Source organism: Phodopus roborovskii, unplaced genomic scaffold, assembly GCF_943737965.1.
Source record: "Phodopus roborovskii unplaced genomic scaffold, PHOROB, whole genome shotgun sequence".
Lineage (NCBI taxonomy): Eukaryota > Metazoa > Chordata > Mammalia > Rodentia > Cricetidae > Phodopus > Phodopus roborovskii.
The window spans coordinates 716,022-733,430 of NW_026125911.1; the positions used below are offsets into that span (position 1 = coordinate 716,022).

The 17,409-nt window shown below is 41.7% G+C and overlaps 1 protein-coding gene across 2 annotated transcripts in view; it reads left to right on the forward strand.

The window, feature by feature from the left end:
• Positions 1-17,409, forward strand: part of Aifm1 (apoptosis inducing factor mitochondria associated 1) — a 35,746-nt gene that overhangs the window by 16,575 nt on the left and 1,762 nt on the right. For both annotated transcript variants that reach the window (XM_051178975.1, XM_051178974.1), the window contains exons 6-14: positions 1,935-2,025; positions 7,493-7,577; positions 8,453-8,529; positions 9,353-9,461; positions 11,011-11,118; positions 11,454-11,542; positions 12,528-12,668; positions 14,754-14,896; positions 16,369-16,493. In XM_051178975.1, the coding sequence (XP_051034932.1) occupies positions 1,935-2,025; positions 7,493-7,577; positions 8,453-8,529; positions 9,353-9,461; positions 11,011-11,118; positions 11,454-11,542; positions 12,528-12,668; positions 14,754-14,896; positions 16,369-16,493 (968 nt within the window). The remainder of the gene's footprint in view (positions 1-1,934; positions 2,026-7,492; positions 7,578-8,452; positions 8,530-9,352; positions 9,462-11,010; positions 11,119-11,453; positions 11,543-12,527; positions 12,669-14,753; positions 14,897-16,368; positions 16,494-17,409) is intronic.

A 17,409-nucleotide genomic window follows, 5' to 3' on the forward strand; every position in this document is an offset into this window, starting at 1 on the left:
TCATTCATTAGCCATCTACCTTGTTTTTTGAGACAGGACTCGAGTAAATAGGCTAGGCTGGATAACCAGTGAGCTGCAAGGATTTTCCTGCCTTTGCTTCTCCAGTGTTAGGATTACAGGTGCATGCCACCTTGACTAGCCTTTTTATGTGGGCTCTGGGGCTTAGACTTGGGTCCTTATGCCTCAGCAGCAAGCACTTAATTGAACTGTCTCCCCAGGCCATTAATGGCACTTTATTTGACACTCTAGCCAGCATTTACAATTGCAGGGGTAGATAGGAAGACTATAATAAAGAGTGTCATTATCAGAATGTTTGCACAAAAGATACTTGGAGCTACCTGGGCATGATGGTGCATGCCTGAAACCCTAGCATTTGAAAGGATGAGGTAAAACAATCAGGAGTTCAAGACTAGCATGAATAACAACTTCTGTCTCAAAAATACTAAACAAGCAAACAGAACCTGAGTATTAGAGCTATAGGTCCATCTTTTTTCTTCTAAAGGATACCTTAGGACTTTCAAATCCAGTACTGTTCTTGGGATTCCTGTATTTTTCTCATTAATGGTCCTTTGATGTCGAACTAAATTTTACAGACCTGGACTGGAAAGATGGCTCAGCATTTTAGAACACTTTTTGCTTTTGCAGAGGACACATGTTCAATTTCCATCCAACACAGGGTGATTTCACAACCATCTGTTAACTCCAGTTCTAGGGACTCTGACACCCTCTACTGACCATTGTGAGCACAGACATGCATGAAGACAAAATGTCCAAACACATAAAATAAATCTTAACAATTTAAGTGCCAAAATGTGTTCGCTTCCCCCATCTTTACCTTGTGTTCCATTTTCAAGCAGAATGCATATTTTGAATTAAGTTATCTCCACATACAGTGTGTCATAATTTTATTTTGTTTTGTTTTTTTGAGCCAGGGTTTCTCTGTGTAACAGCCCTAGCTGTCCTGGAACTAGCTCTGTAAACCAGGCTGGCCTTGAACTCACAGAGATCCTTCTGCTTCTGTCTTCCAAGTGCGAGTGCTGGGTTTAAAGGTGTGCGCCACCACTGCCCAGCCCTATTTTTATTTTAAATTTTATTTACTTATTTATTTGTTTGTTTTTTTTTTTTTTTTTTTTGAGACGGGGTTTCTCTATATTGTTTTGGATCCTGTCCTGGAACTGGCTCTGTAGACAAGGCTGGCCTTGAAGTCACAGAGATCCAGTTGCTGGGATTAGAGGCGTTTGCTACTAATACCTGGCTTAGTTTTTTTTTGTTGTTGTTGTTTTGTTTTGTTTTGTTTTTGGGTTCTAATTGCCCTGGCTGGTCCCAAACTACTGGGCTCAAGCAATACTCTTGGTTTATCTTCCCAAGTGGTTGAGGTTTTAGGTACATGCCAACACATCAGCTTACTCGTTTAAGGCAGAATCATGTAGGAGCACAACCTTGCTCCATTGGCCAGCGGCACCATTCTGAAAAATTAATGTGGGTCAATATGTGAATATCAGCTCCTTGGGTGTCTTTGTTATTGATTTGAAATGATTAAACATCTAGAGCTTAGTTTCTCAGCTTGTACACCGTTGGTTGATATTTGAGACAGCAGACTTCTTATTGGAGGTTAAGTGCTATTCTGTATAGCTTAGGCTGCAGCAGTATCTTTGTTTCTAGCTGCAGATACAATAGTATCCCCTTGTAAATTGTTGTAACCCAAGATGTCTCCAGAGAATGTCAGATGTCCCATGGGGCCAAAATTGTATCCAATTTAGAACCATTGACCAATAATACTTCTCAGTAAGTCACCACCAAGATCTGTGGCTAGAGACTTCCTCTGGGAAATGCACCTGAACGTATTTTTCATGATGGACATCATTTTACTAAATCTAAAGGGGGGCCTACAGCAGTTCCAGATGCTATAATTTTCTTTTCTTTTTTCGTAACAGCATATATTTCCAGCCACCTTCTTTCTATGTCTCTGCTCAGGACTTGCCTCATATTGAGAATGGTGGTGTGGCTGTCCTCACTGGGAAGAAGGTGAGCTAGTAGGCTGCTTTCTTTGTCAGTCTCTGTGTAGTTACCAATAAGAAAATACAGTGATGTGCTTTTCCATTATAATCCATGTGTCCTCTCCCACTGTAGTTCATCAAAGACAAACCAAAGCATTTTAGGACTAATGTTGTTCAGTGTGTCTGTCTAAGGGAAGCCTAAGTAAACCCTAGAGCATAAAGTTGGCTAAGCTTTACCACGGAAGTCACATTGTCAGGAAGCTTAATGCTAAAAAATATTGCTGCTTATGCTCCCAAATTTGTTCCTCCTTCCTATTGCAGTTTTGTTTTACCTTTCTTTGGGATTATTAATAAGAGTTAGGCTAACTTTCAGCACAATACAGCGTTCATAATGCAGTGTGGAAAACACTTGTCAGATGTTACTAAGGTGTTTGCTTAAGTACAGAGAGCCATTATTGAGCAGTGCTTGTGGGGTCCTAGGAAGGCTTTGTTGAGTTGTGTTTTATTTTTATTAATGGAAAGCAGTAGGCGGTGCTTGTCAATTAGAGGGGATGGTGTCCTCTAAGGCAGCAAAGGTGGAAATGGAGGGCACTAAGAGCACGCTGGAAGGATTGACCTTTGACCGCTCCCCCCTTAACAAAGCTATAGAATGTGGTTAAGCTGGTAGTGTAGGACATCAAATGTCCCCGATATGGAACACAGGCGCCCTATTCCCTGAGGGAAAACAGAAGAAACATCAGGGCCATAGACAGATAATCACTTTGAAATGTGTAAGAGATTTGTGTCCTGGGAGTTAGGAGGAGGGGGAATTTCAGTACAGTGATGAATGCAAGGAAATCTTCCTGGAAAAAAAAATCTTGTGAAATATTCTTTTTAGGTTTATTGACTTTTGTATGTATGTATGTATGTATGTATGTATGTATGTATGTATGTACAGTGTGTGTGTGCCTGATGCCCTCAAAAGTGGAAAAGGGATGTTGGACCCTCTGGAACTAGAATTATAAATGGTTGTGAGCCATCACATGGGTTTTAGGAACTGAACCCAGGACCTCTGCAAAAGCGAAATTGTCTATTTTTTGGTGTGTACATGTGTGTGTGAGTATGGTTTATGTGGATGTAGGTAGTATAAGGAGGAGGGTGTCAAGTGTCCTGTCCTATTACTCTGCCTATTATATTCCTTTAGAACAGGGTCCGTTACTGAACCTGAATCATACGATGGTGGCCATCGAGCTACAGTTATCCCTCTGTCTCTGGCTTCCCCTCTGTGCTGGGTTTACAGATGCACACCCTGCTAGGCCTGGCTTTTTTTATGAGTGCTGAGGATTGTCGATCAGATTCTCATGCTCATCCAGCAAGGACTCTTCCCTCCTGAGCCAGCTCCCTATGTCTCAATCAGAAAATATTACAGAATGAAGAGGTATAGACTTCGTGAGAGCAAAGAACATTTGGGAAAGTGGTATTTGAGGAAGAGCTAACAGAATAAGCAAGTGCCCAGCAGTGTGGAGAAACATATTTAGTACAAGGGAAACAAGCGGCTAGCTACTGATAGAACAGAAACTTGGAGTTAGGGGACTGAGAAGGTACTGCAAGTGTGGAACACTTCTCTAACATGGGGGGGGGCTTTGTTTAAGTCAGTGTCTCTAATTATATATTGTCCTGGCTGTCCTGGAACTCAACTGTGTAGCCCAGGCTGGCTTTAAACTTAGCGATCCGCCTGCCTCTGCCTTCCGAGTGCGGGGATTAAAGGCGTGCACCCCCAAGGCCTGGCCAAGAAATTGTTTTTTGATAAAGAAATTTTAAATAACTGGACTAAACTTTGACAACTAATACATGAGAGACAGAATATGAGCCCAGGCTTATCTTTACTAAAGAGTTGGAACCCAGAAATTCTGACCAGATCCAAAACTTCCTAATAATGTATTACTTCTTGTGTACCACTGGGTTAGATGCCCAGCATGGGGGAAAATACAAGGTCAGAGTAAAGGACGTGCTTAAGGAATGCTTAGGAGGCAAACATCCTTAAGGCATGAAGGTGGGAGATCAGAGAGGAGACAAAATTTCTAGATTGTATATCAGAGTAGGTAATAGTGCCCTCCCCCTGACTGAGAAAAGCATTTTAAGAGGAAGATCTGGTTTAAGGGGAAAGATAAAAATCAGTTTGGAGACCAGGCATGGTGATGCATGCCTTTAATTGCAGCACCTGGAAGGCAAAGGTAAGCAGATGTCTGTGAGTTTGAGACCAGCCTGGTCTACATAGAGATTTCCAGGCCAGCTAAGGCTACATAATGAGACCTTATCTCAAACAACAAAAACAACAGAAGAGAACTTAGAGAGCAATAGAAAACATGGTAAAGTTATGGCTCTTTACATCTGTGTGCACATTTATGTAGAGGCCAGAGGTTGACATAAAGAACTTCTCTCTACCCTATTTACTAAACCAGACTCTCTTACTGACTATAGGGCTTACTGGTTCTGCTAGTCTGATAGCTGGCTGACTCGGGAGACCCCCTGTCTCCTGCACCTTGTCAGCAATGGGATCAAATGCGGGTGGCTACACACTACATAGCTTTGATATGGGTGTTGGGGATCCATACTCTGTTTCTCATGTTTGCATAGCAAGTGCTTTCCTCACTGAGCCATCTCCCTAGCCCCTACACTATTCTTTCAAGAAGTTTAAATGGCTACAGAGACCAATACCCAGAACCCGCATAAAGCAAATCCAGATGTGGTGGAGCATGCTTGTAATCTCAGTGCTGAGAAGGCAGGGACAGGTGGATTCCCTAAGGCTTGTTGGCCAGTCACTCTAGGCTATTTGGTGAGTATGAGACCTTATCTCAAAGAAAAAAAAAGGTGGACAGGGATGGCTTGAGGAGAAATACCCAAGGTTGCCCTTTGCCTTTTATATGCATGAACACCTGCACCCACATAGACATGAAAACACACATGCACACACCCCAAAGTTTAAAGGAAATTTTACCATAATAGGTCATACCTGTAATGTCAGTATTTTGGAAACTGAGGCAGGCGAACTCCTGCAATTTAGAAGCCAGTCTGGGTAAAGGTATAGTCGCTCTCTAAAAACCTTTAAGGGCTAGAGGTGTAGCTTAGTGGTAGAGAGCTTGCATGGAATACACAAGGAACTGGGTTCAAACCTTAGTACAATAAAAGTCAGTAAGATGAATGGTTGGTGTATGGGTGTTTCTTTCTTTAAAATCCTAAATTAAAAGTTTAAATAAGCAGAGTGATATGGCAATTGGATAGAAACTTGAAGAGGAATCAAAGATTTGTCATGTGAAGAATCTGAAAGAGAAAAGGATGGCTAGACACACAAGGAGAATAGAAAGGTCACCTTATTCCACAGGTGGAAAAAGGAAGGAAACAATGTGTGTACATATTTATGTATGTGGTATATGCGTGTGTATATGAAGGTACCATTCAGGTGTTGACATCTGGTGTCTTCGTCTGTCTCTTCTTCACCTAAATTTTGAGACTCAGCCTTTCCTGAACCTGGAGCTCACTAGTTCGGTTACACTGGCCAGCAAACTTTGTGGTCTGCCTATCTGTCTCCCCAGTACTAGGGTTGTAGATGCATTACCTCTGCACTCATGTTTGTGTTACAGGGTTCACTTGTTTTCACAATAAGACAGGATGTAAGATGGTTGTCAGTGGGGAGAAGATGGTTAAAGGAATGAGCAACGTGGGTGTTGAATGGTCTCAAAGAAGGCTAAAGAAGCTACTCTTAGCTGGGCATTGGTGGCTCACACCTTTAAGCCCAGCACTCCGGAGGCAGAGGCAGGCAGATCTCTGTGAGTTTGAGGCCAGCCTGGTCTACAGAGAGAGTTCTAGGACAGCCTCCAAAGCAATATAGAGAAACCCTGTCTCGAAAAGAAAACAAAACAAACAAAACACATGAAACAAAACAAAACAAAAGACGACGAAGCTACTCTTTGATATATACTGTTGCCTCTAGAAAGCTCTATACAACTCAACCTGAGTCAAACATCCCCACCCATCACGTTTCTAGTGCCACCTGCACTGCCCTTTGTCTATCACATTTTTCACTCCTTCTCGTTAGTGTTTGTTAAACCAGGGTTTTGTTCAATATTCTCTGAAGGCAGAGAAGATAATCTGTCTTTCTCATCACTGTGTCCCCTGCACTTAGAGCTGCCCCTAGAGCATCATGGATGTTTAACAAGTATTTCTTGATGGGATGGTTTCATAACTAGTAGAGAATGGAGCAGATACTGGAAACTAATCTCTCAGACTCCAAAGCTCACGCTCTTAACCCTAAGTAGAGACAAGGGAATTAAGAGTATTGACAGGCGAGCCATTTGAATGATCTACCTTGATCCAGACCATTTGGAATGAAACTGCCAACCAAATCAGTAGAAAATCGGAAGAAGTACACAGTGAGGCTGGGCTGAAGATGTAGTTTCATGGTGCAATGCTTGTCCAGCATACCCACAGCCCTAGGCATATTCTCCACACAGCAACAAACAAAACAGAAAATGAGTAAAAAACAGTAGGAATTAAGAAGGGGGTAAGCTTATGCATATGTATGATAGGATTTTTAATCCCAGTGCTCAAGAGGCAGAAGCAGGTGGGTCTCCGTGAGTTAGAGGCAAACGTGGTCTTCATAGAAAGTTCCAGGCCAGCCAGGCTACATCATGAGATCCTATCTCAAAAACAAAACAAAAAACCCAACAATGAGCCTGAGAGAAAACTGTGGTAAGATGTTTGAGGTAGAAATAGCAGTTTAGGAAATAAAGAGTGTGGATGTGGCCCAGAGGAAAATAGGAACCGAGAGCCAAGGTCCTTAGAGATAAAGAAGTGGTTCACTAACAGTGATTTAAAGGGGTGTAGGTAGGTGTTATTTGGAGGATGAAGGTATAAGACTGTAGAAACATCAGCAGCAACCATCACGAACTGTGGAAGATTCGAACACTTGTTCCAGGCCTTGTGATCTAGGGTGTAGACAAAGGAACTGTCTCTAAGTGTGACATCCCTGAGGGATAGCTGGGTTTCAGTGAAGACTAGAAGTTGAAGAAAGATTTTGCAGAGATGTTGTGAGTGTAATAGAGTTGTTAGGAAAGAAATAAGGATTCCAAATGCCAAAATAGAATAGACCTTCTCCAGTGTCTGTTTCTATATATCAGAATGTATCTTTGGGAATCCAACTTACTGATACGAGTGTTGGTTGCTTAAAGAAACAGGGTCTCAAAAACTATGGTCCCAATAAGTAGTTAGAAATAATTACTTCAGGATCATTTTTCAGTCAGAAACTAATTCCTCTCATTGAGTTGACAACAGAGGTTCAGAGCCCCACCCCCTACCCTACCCCCTGTGGGCATGAAATGTTCTAGAATTAGACAGCGGTGAATAAACTAATAAACCCAATGAATTTGTACACTTTAAAATGGTGACTATGATATCGCAGTAGTCTTTCATAACGTATTCATTTCTACTTCTTATATGTATGCATGTGACTATACCAGGTAGTACAGCTGGATGTAAGAGACAACATGGTGAAACTTAATGATGGCTCTAAGATAACCTTTGAGAAATGCTTGATTGCAACGGGTGAGTATTTCTGGAGGTGGCTGTCTTCCCTACTATGGTAGTTCATTCGAGCTTTAGAGTCTGGCCTTCTCTTGAAACGATATTGCAGCTTATTAAGACGACTGATACCCAGAGCCTCTGGTGTACATGGCTGGTTAATTTGGGTGTGTAATGATTTAATCTATTTGCGATTTTTATAATAAAATTTATTAAAAAAATAAATCAGTCCTCTGGTAATGACCTGAGGAAACTGTTCCTTTTTCCTCTGTGTGTGGCGCTCAATCTCTAGTCTGAAGAATATGTAGCTTTGTGGGTTTTATTGCCAGTTCTCATCCAAAATCAAGGGAGGAGACGCACAGCAATTGAGAGTGGTGTAACCATGCTAGCGTGTGAGGCCTCCCTCCCGAGAAACTGCAGCTACTGCTGCAGGTGGGCATGATAGCTCTAATCCCAGCACTCAGGAGTCTGAGGCAGAAGGGTCAAAGCAGACTTGATGTTACCTGGGATCCATAGAGAGTTCCAGGCCAGCCTGATATACATAGTAAGACCCACTCAGAAAATTGACACAGAGAGAGAAACATACACTGTGGAAAAAGGAACTAAGCTTTCTGGTTTGACCAGCCATGGAGGCATGGTGCTCTATAAGGAGACTCAGATCTATTTCTTCAAGGAAATTGATAAGAAGCTTGCTGTGAGGCAAGCCATCTTATTCGCCAGTCACTCCTCGGTAGTGTTAGCAGCAGCCACAGCCACCACCACCACCTCCACTGCTGATGCTGCTGCTGCTGCTGCTGTGACACCAAGCATACTTAGGCACAGTGCAAGAGAGCTCTACCTGTAGGGGTTGTTTGGGCTAGCTCCTGCTTATCAAGCTAAAAGGCCTTTCCTATTTCCAGGAGGTACTCCAAGAAGTCTGTCTGCCATTGATAGGGCTGGAGCAGAGGTGAAGAGTAGAACAACACTTTTCAGAAAGGTAATTGCTTTAGTGTTTTCTTTGCGTTCATTTGAAGAGGTAACACACTTCTGTGTCCTCTCAAGTGCTTCCTCCAATTGGGAGATCTAAGATCTCTACATAGCTCTTCTCCAGACTTGTTAATCTAGCTTTGAGCATGTCTTTTCTCCCTGTGCCTCCAGTACTTCATTCACTCAGGGGTTCTATGCTTGTAGGACAAAACTACATTTGGTTTTGATTGCTTGCTATAGTGCTGTCTGCCCTTCCGCAGAATTTGATCCACCAGACCTCCTTGTGGTCTCTTGGCATTTTTCATTACAAGTGCATTGTGAAGACTTTGATGCAAAAGGTCAAGAATATACAAGTACAATGGAAAGGAGATTATTTACTTCTTAACAATGTGCCTTCCTCGAATTTTCTAGCCACACTTAAAGATATTGGAAGAAGTTTATACTGCCTTTTAAATTGATTGTTGGGCTGAATAATTCTTTGTGTGGGAAGCTGTCTTTTGCTTTGTAAGATTTTGGCAGCATCACTGGCTCCCTCCACTAATGGCCAGGAGTATCTTGTCCTGACAGCCAAAATGTCTCTACATACTGCTGCATGTCTACCTTGGACTGGTAAGAAAAAATACTACCATTGTTGACAATCACTGATGCTGGAAGGAATGTTACAACGGAGGAAAAAAATCACATTAATAACATAGAGGCTGTAATTGAGCCACTTTGTACTAGATGCTATATGCAAATGTCTGTTGCAGTAGGGTTAGAGGAAAATATTCTGTTGGATTGTTTTCTTGTGCCCCTTTGGGAAATCAGTGGACTAAACTGGTATGATCCTGCAGATTGGAGATTTTAGAGCCTTGGAGAAGATCTCACGGGAAGTCAAGTCAATTACGGTTATTGGAGGGGGCTTCCTTGGCAGTGAACTGGCCTGTGCTCTTGGCAGAAAGTGTGAGTATGGAGAACTTTCCTTGATTTTGTTTCTCTAGTCATATATCACACATCTTGGTGCATTGTCACAAATTCCACAAAAATATTTTCCAGGAGGAGTTCAAGGAGTTTGAACAGTATTTATGGAATGAGTCCAGGCTTGTTGGGACATGCTTATAGTTCCAGCATTCCGGAGGCAGAAGCAGGAAGATTTTGAGTTAGATTTTAGACTGGATTGCATAGTAGATTCAAGACTGGCTCGGGGCAGTAAAGCAAAATGCTCCCTTATCTCACTCCTCCCCCCAAAACGAAGTTTATAGAACAAACAGCTAAGAACTGAGATCAGGACAAGGGCTTCTGTTTAGTTGGGTTTCTTTTTTGGTTTTTGAGACAGAGTTTCTCTGTAGCTTTGGAAGCTGTCCTGGAACTTGCTCAGTAGACCAGGCTGGCCTCAAACTCCCAGAGATTCATGTGTTTCTGCCTCCTCTGTGCACCACCACTACCAGGATAGTTGGGTTTCTGTTGCTGTGGTAACTATCATGACCAAAAGCAACTTGGGGGAAAAAAGTGTTTATTTCTTTTACTTTTACATCACTGTGTATCACTAAGGGAAGTCAGGTAAGTATTCAACAGGTCAGGAACTTAGAGGCAGGAGCTGATGCAGAGGCCATGAAGGATGCGGCTTACTGGCTTGCTCCCTGTGACTTACTCAGCCTGCTTCCATATAGAACTCAAGACTACCTGCTTAAGTATGGTACATCCCACTCAGACCAATCATTAATTTAAAAAATTGCTCTATACTCTTGACTACACATAATGTGATGGAAGCATTTTCCCTGGGAACGCTACCTTTTGTCAAGTTGACAAAATCCAACCAAACAAAAACCAGTAAGGACAGTCCCCCAGTGACCAAGAATTTGTCATGTGAATACTTAACAGCAGCGGTTCCTTTCCTTTCCTATACCTTCTCTGCCTAGACTGTTTAGAAATAAGATATGTAGAGAAGTGTATTGTTAAGGTAAAAAGGGCCATGCAAACTAGAAAACGATATAGATTTATGAATTGTTGGAAGTAGTAAAAAGCCAAACACTTCAATAAGAAATAAGATGGTTCCCAGCTAAACAGGTCTATAGGTTCTGTTTTGAATGTTTCATGGCCATTATGTTTCTGTTTTAAATTATATTTCTTTTTTGCTTTGTTGGTGATGGGGATGTGATTATAGGAACGCACATGCCTTGGTGCACATACTAAACTCAGGGCATCTTCTCAGGGGCCAGGGGGTGGTGATTCCTATTCAGAGCTTGAAAAGCCCTTATGTGAACTTCAAGTGATCACATGGGTGGGTGGGTAGCTACTAAATTCACTGTCATAGCTTAATCCAGGGACAGCAGTTTTGACACTTGCTGTCTTTGCCTTTGAATGCATGCCCTAGTGCCGTGCAATCAGCAGCTTGCTTGGTTCTTTGCTCTGCATTTACTCAGTATTGACTAACTATCGTTTACCTCCCCTCCTGTCTTCCTGGGATTGGCTCATGCCTTCTTCTGTAACTAGTTCCCTTTCTTCTTCCTAGCTCAAGCCTCAGGCATAGAAGTGATTCAGCTCTTCCCTGAGAAAGGAAATATGGGGAAGATCCTTCCTGAATACCTCAGCAATTGGACCATGGAAAAAGTCAAGCGAGGTAGAGACTGTGTCCCTAACTCCTTGGTCTCTTTTTGACAGGAACTGAATGATGTCAAAGTTAGCTGTTTAGGGGAACTCCCTTGACATAATTCCTGACACCTAGCAGAGGAAATGTTTCACTGTTCCTCAGTCAGACAGGGTTACAGGCATTCAGAGCCTGATACACCACATTCCCAGACATGCTAAAGATGGACTGTGTGTGTAGGTTCTTGGGCTTCCTCAAGGCTGCCTACATCTGAGGATAACTGATTTTGCTATAGAGGAGGCCTTCCTTAGTCTTCACAGAGGTCCCAGACTTGTGAGTTCAGTCTCTGGTCTCATTTTTCTTTACAGAGGGAGTAAAAGTGATGCCCAATGCTATTGTGCAATCAGTTGGAGTCAGCGGTGGCAAGTTACTCATTAAGCTGAAAGATGGAAGGAAGGTAAGGAGGAGGAGACAATGTCAGAAGGCCTCCCGGTCCTTTCTTCCCATTTCCTTATTCTCATTCCTTTACTTGACATTATTGATTTGTTTTCTTAGCAACCACCATTAAACATCTCCTATTTCTTTGAATTAACCATCCCTTCATGAAAATAGGATGATGAGAACAAGAGTGGAAACCTGCAAACCATTTTCCCTTAGCATCTTCCTGACTGCACTATTCTTTAGTCCTTGCTATGCAAAAGATCTCTGATGAGGTGATATAGAATATGTATAGGCCTGGGGGACTCTTATAAAAGCAGAGCTTAAATGTTTATTGCAGGTAAGTTACCCTATGGTTATTTTTTAATTTTATTTTTCTTTTATGTGCATTGGTGTTTTGTTCGCACATATGTCTGTGTGAGGATGTCAGACCCACTTAAACTGAAGTTACAGACAGTTGTGAGCTGCCATGTGGGTGCTAGGAATTGAACCCAGATCCTTTGGAAGAACAGCCATTGTTCTTAACCCTTGAGCCATCTTTCCAGCCCCAACCCATGATTATTTTTAAAACTCTAGTATTATTTTCTTTAATCTTTATTTTGGACAGTGTTAGGAATTAATCCCAGGACCTTGTGCATGCTAGCTACATAAGCACTTTACCATTGAGCTACACTACAGTCCCTTAATAGAAAAAGCCTGAGTTATTGTGTTCCTGAGAACATTAACTTTTTGAAAATCTGATCCTTTTTTGTTGTTGTTTTTGTTTTTCGAGATAAGGTTTCTCTGTATTGCTTTGGAGCCTGTCCTGGAACTCGCTCTGTTGACCAGGCTGGCCTTGAACTCACAGAGATCCTCCTGCCTTTGTCTCCTGAGTGCTGGGACTAAAGGTGTGTGCCACCACCAGCTGGCGAAAGACTGATTCTTAATGATGTGATATAAAGTTGTGACCTGAATAAGCATCAATGAAAACCTGCTAATCGACTAAATTACTTTTTTCCTCCCAGGTAGAAACTGACCACATAGTGACAGCTGTGGGCCTAGAGCCCAATGTTGAGTTGGCCAAGACTGGTGGACTGGAAATAGACTCAGATTTTGGTGGCTTCCGGGTCAATGCAGAGCTACAAGCACGTTCTAACATCTGGGTGGTAAGTGTGCTCCCAGCCTGTGGATGAGTCTGGCCATGTACCATAGCTCAGTAGGCATGGGTAGTTCATTCACTCCTGTAAATTCAACACTTTGGAGGCATGGGCTGGAGGGATCACTGCAAGTTAAAGGCTATCATAGGCTTCAGAATAAGATGCAGTTTCAAAAAGAAGGAAGAAAGGTAAGCACGCAAGAAAGCCCAGCTACTAATAGCTTAACGAAATAGAGTCAAAGTGTTTGATGGCCACGTAGAAACACTAGGAACCTGTGAAGTACTTGAATCAGAAGAGCACTTATGGCTCCATCTGCAGGCTATGGGAGAGTGAAAAGAGCAATGTGTACTGCTGTAGGAATACAACTCTTAGAATTCAGATATACCGCTTGTTCCCATAGCTCAAACACCAGTCCAGAGACTGTAGGATGGAGTCGTTTTCTTCTGTGTTTCCTAGAAAGGAAAGTGACTGTTTTCCTTTTCCTTGAGTCCCTCCTATTTTTAAAACCTATTATGACAAAACCAAGTCTTTAATACATAGGAACTCTTAGGTAATTTCCCCATTGCTAGAATATTTCGATGTATTGTGTTTGGTTATGGATTCTGTAGCTAAGGCCATAGGTTCTCTGAAGGGATATTTTCTTCCTAAAGTCTCAGTGGTTTTTTTTTTCTGCCTATTGTTCTATGTATTCATTGCAGAAAACACAGACAAGGAGAAAAATGGGCCAGTCACCTATAGCAACGAGAAATGTTTTAGTTTATTTCCTTCCCTTTGTTTTCTTGAACATAAAGGGTTTTTTCCTCCTTCGTTTTATGTGGTTGTGGTGAGCTTACTATATATAAACATTTGTATTCTGCTATTTCTCACTTAATGTTATAAAAGTAAGCATTATCTTTGTTGCTTCAGTCTCTACAAACAGTTTAATGATTACATAGTAGCCCATTAAATAGACTTCATAGTTTACTTTGCTGTTGTTCACTTATTGGATTTTTAGGTTGCTTTGGGGGAGCCTGTTTAGCTATAAAAAAATGAACGAGAGCTAGAGAGCTCAAATACCACATCCTGCATGAAGCTGGCCCTTTTCACTCCTCGATGAGGGTTCTCTGAAATACTTAGCTTGTTGAATCTGTGCCTCTTGCAGGGCTCAGTACTTGTTTACATTGTCCTGTAGTTAGGAATAATGCCGTATCTTCCCTCTCTACACTAGGTTCTTTACTAGCCGTAGGAAAGGCTTGTGCCATTTTTATCTCACTAACCCATATACAATAGAAGCATTTGTACATAATAAATACTTCATAAACACGTGTTCACCGACTACTGAATGATGAAAACTGTAACAAAAAAGAGCCACTTATCTTAGAAAAGATAAGAGACAGTCACATCTGACAACTGGTTTCCACATAGAGAAGAGAATATTCTGAGTTGAATATGGTGGTAAAGGTTTATGATCCCAGCACTAGGGAGGCTGAGACAGGAACATCAGTAGTTTGAGGCCAGCCTGGACTATATAGAAAGAAAGACCTTATCTCCAAAATAATGAAAAGAATATTCTTCAGTGCTCCATTATTAAGTTGTTTGTCTGCTAGAACAAAATGGGCAGAAACAGGCATACATAAACTGAAGCAAAGAAGATTTAGGTTATTATAGTTTATGCAAGTATAGTGTCTTAGGGTTTCTATTGCTGTAAAGAAACACCATAACCACGACACTCTTATAAAAGAAAACATTTAATTGTGGAGGCTTAAATTCTACATCTTGATCCAACAGGAAGTGAACTGTGTCACTGGGCATGGATTAAACATATATAAGATCTCAAAGCTGGCCTCCACAGTGACACACTTCTTCCAATAAGGCCACACCTACCCACACCTTCTAATAGTACCACTCCCTTTTAGGGCCATTTTTTTAAACCACCGCAATATGGATAAAACAGTTTCTTTTAAAATGGAATCTCATTTAATTAGGAATGATTCTAGCCTGTAAATGGAAAACATTAGTTAACATTGCCAAGGTCCTTTGATGCCCAAGGTTTATATTCTTGTTTTAACTTGCTTTTTTAAAAGTGTTGTTTCCATAATGTATTTGTTTCTAAAGGCAGGAGATGCTGCATGCTTCTATGATATAAAGTTGGGTCGAAGGCGAGTAGAGCATCATGATCATGCTGTTGTGAGTGGAAGACTGGCTGGAGAAAATATGACTGGAGCTGCTAAGCCGTACTGGCATCAGTCAATGTTCTGGTAATAATTTTGTGCCTTGGGGGACACAACTGGTTGTAACTCTATATTAATGATCTCAAAATATAGAGTTTTGTTTTATTTGGTTTGTGATTTGCCTTCTTTGTAGTCAATATACCTTTCTGTAGAGGGGGAAAGTTGTACCTCATATCCATACCTCCTGCCTCTAAGTGGCCATTGAATAAAAGTACCCTGTTTAACATGCATCACCTGTGTGGGAAATGCAGCAGTCCTTCTGGAAAAGTAAGAGTTTGAGCTGTGGTGGCTGGTGCAAAACTACAGCATTTAAAATGGGCGGCTATGTTTTTTAATTTTTCTTTACCAGTATCCCTAATGGTCCCAACATACTGGATAAACAGAGCCCACTCATGTGTTTTCCCAGCAATTTACTGGGAATGGTTGCATACACCTTTAATACCAGCACTTGGGAGGCAGAGGCAGGCTGATGTCTGTGAGTTCAAGGCCAGCCTTCTCTACAAAATGAGTTCTGGGACAGCCAGGCCTACACACAGAGTATGCCCTGTCTCAAAAAAAAAAAAAAAAAAAAAAAAAAAAAGAAAAGGAAAGAAAGGAATGGGATGCAGTGAGATGGCTCAGCAAGTAAAATGTTGTTCATTGCCAAGCTTGACGACCTCAGTTCGTCATTCCTGGCGTGTAGGTGGTGATGAGAACCCACTCCCATGAATTGTTTTCTAACTTCCCCATGTGCCATAACACATGCATGTATCCATTCATATACACACACACAAAAAAAAATTTCGAGTGAAGGCCAAGGGATGGTACTATTAAGTGAATGATACTGTAGTCATTACACCCCAAATTGCATACAATATGGACACATTTTAAAGCTTCAACAAGGCAGTTTTGATGTTAGTGAAAGAAAATAAGATGGGCAATAGTGACCCACACCTTTAATCTTAGCACTCTAAAGACAGGTGGATCTCTGTAAGTTTAACGCCAGCCAGCCTTGTCTACAGAGCACGTTCCAGGACAGCCAGGGCTACACAGAGGGATCCTGGGCCTGCTGTGGTGGCTCGTGCCTAGAATCCCAGCACTCAGGATACAGAGGCAGGAAGATCTCTATGAATTCAACAGCCTGATCTACAGAGGTAATTATAGGAAGGCCAAGGCTACACAGAGAAACCCTGTCTCAAAAACAAACAAAAAGGTGGGAATCTATTCTTCCCCAAATGTTGCATGAAATAAAAACATAGTTAAAATCAAGAAGTTTAAATCATTATATGGGTGTATAATGTGTACAGTATCTCCAGGGGAAACATGCGATTTGAGATAATCCTGCTCCCTCACACATGTCCTCAGGAGTCCTGGTAACAGTGAATCTATTTGGCATTCCTCTTGCTACAAATCATGAGTTATTTGACTGGCATGAAAATAAAGTGTCACTAAGAGAATGTGCTACTGTGTCAGTCCTTATGGTCCTTTGACAAAAGATCCTCTTCTCTTTCCTTCCATAGGAGTGATTTGGGTCCTGATGTTGGCTATGAAGCTATTGGCCTTGTGGACAGTAGTTTGCCCACAGTTGGTGTTTTTGCAAAGGCAACTGCACAAGATAACCCCAAATCTGCCACAGAGCAGTCAGGTAAGGAAACATAGCCACTTCTCTAGGAAGAAATGTTTAGGTGCTGTACATCTGAATTCTCCTGAACAAGTTGATTCTGTGTGGGCCACAGGGAGCTGGTGTACAAAGCCTCTGTATTGTGCTTTAAAAGTAACCAAGCCCATTGGCAGTGGTGGCACACATCTTTAATCCCATCACTCTGGAGGCAGAGGCAGGTGGATCTCTGTGAGTTTGAGGCCAGCCTTGTCTACAGAGAGAGTTCCAGGACAGCCAGGGCTATACAGAGAAGATCCTGGTCCAAGCATAGACTCAGATATTGTAGGTATCCATCCTAGACAGTGGGCAGCAGACTGCGCAGTGATTCCAGTTTGTCTCTTTAGGCTGAGAAAATCTAAATGATGAAGTAAACCTGAATTCGTTAGGAATTTTTTTCTTCATATTGCCTGCCTCATAATAATATCAAGAACCAGGTTTGAGAAGCTCTTAGGGCCTCGTGTCTCCCCTAGACCCTGGGAAGTAAAGAGTTGGGCTAAGGAGTTCTTACACTGCCTCTAATTTCAGTTGTCAGATCTGGATGCCAGGTTTGCTTCAGATGGGAGGCACCAGACTTGGGATGGGCTTTTCTCCTTCATGCATCGCTTTCATTAGCTTCTTGGCCTTATTCCATGACCTTGGCTTAAGTTATTTAACTCCCCCCCCCCATATATTTCATGGGCAAGTTACTTTTTAAGAAGAAAGCAAGACATTATCTGTAAGTTCAAGGTTAGCCTGATCTACATAAGACCCTGTTTCAGAAAAGGAAGAAAAAAAAAAAAACCTGAATTCTATGGTTTATTTTATTGCAAATAGTGCAAATAGTTTTCATTTGTATGTGGCAAGTAGCTAGTGTCCTGAATCATTGTCCTAGTTTTCTTTGTATTTCTGTGATAAAGACTGA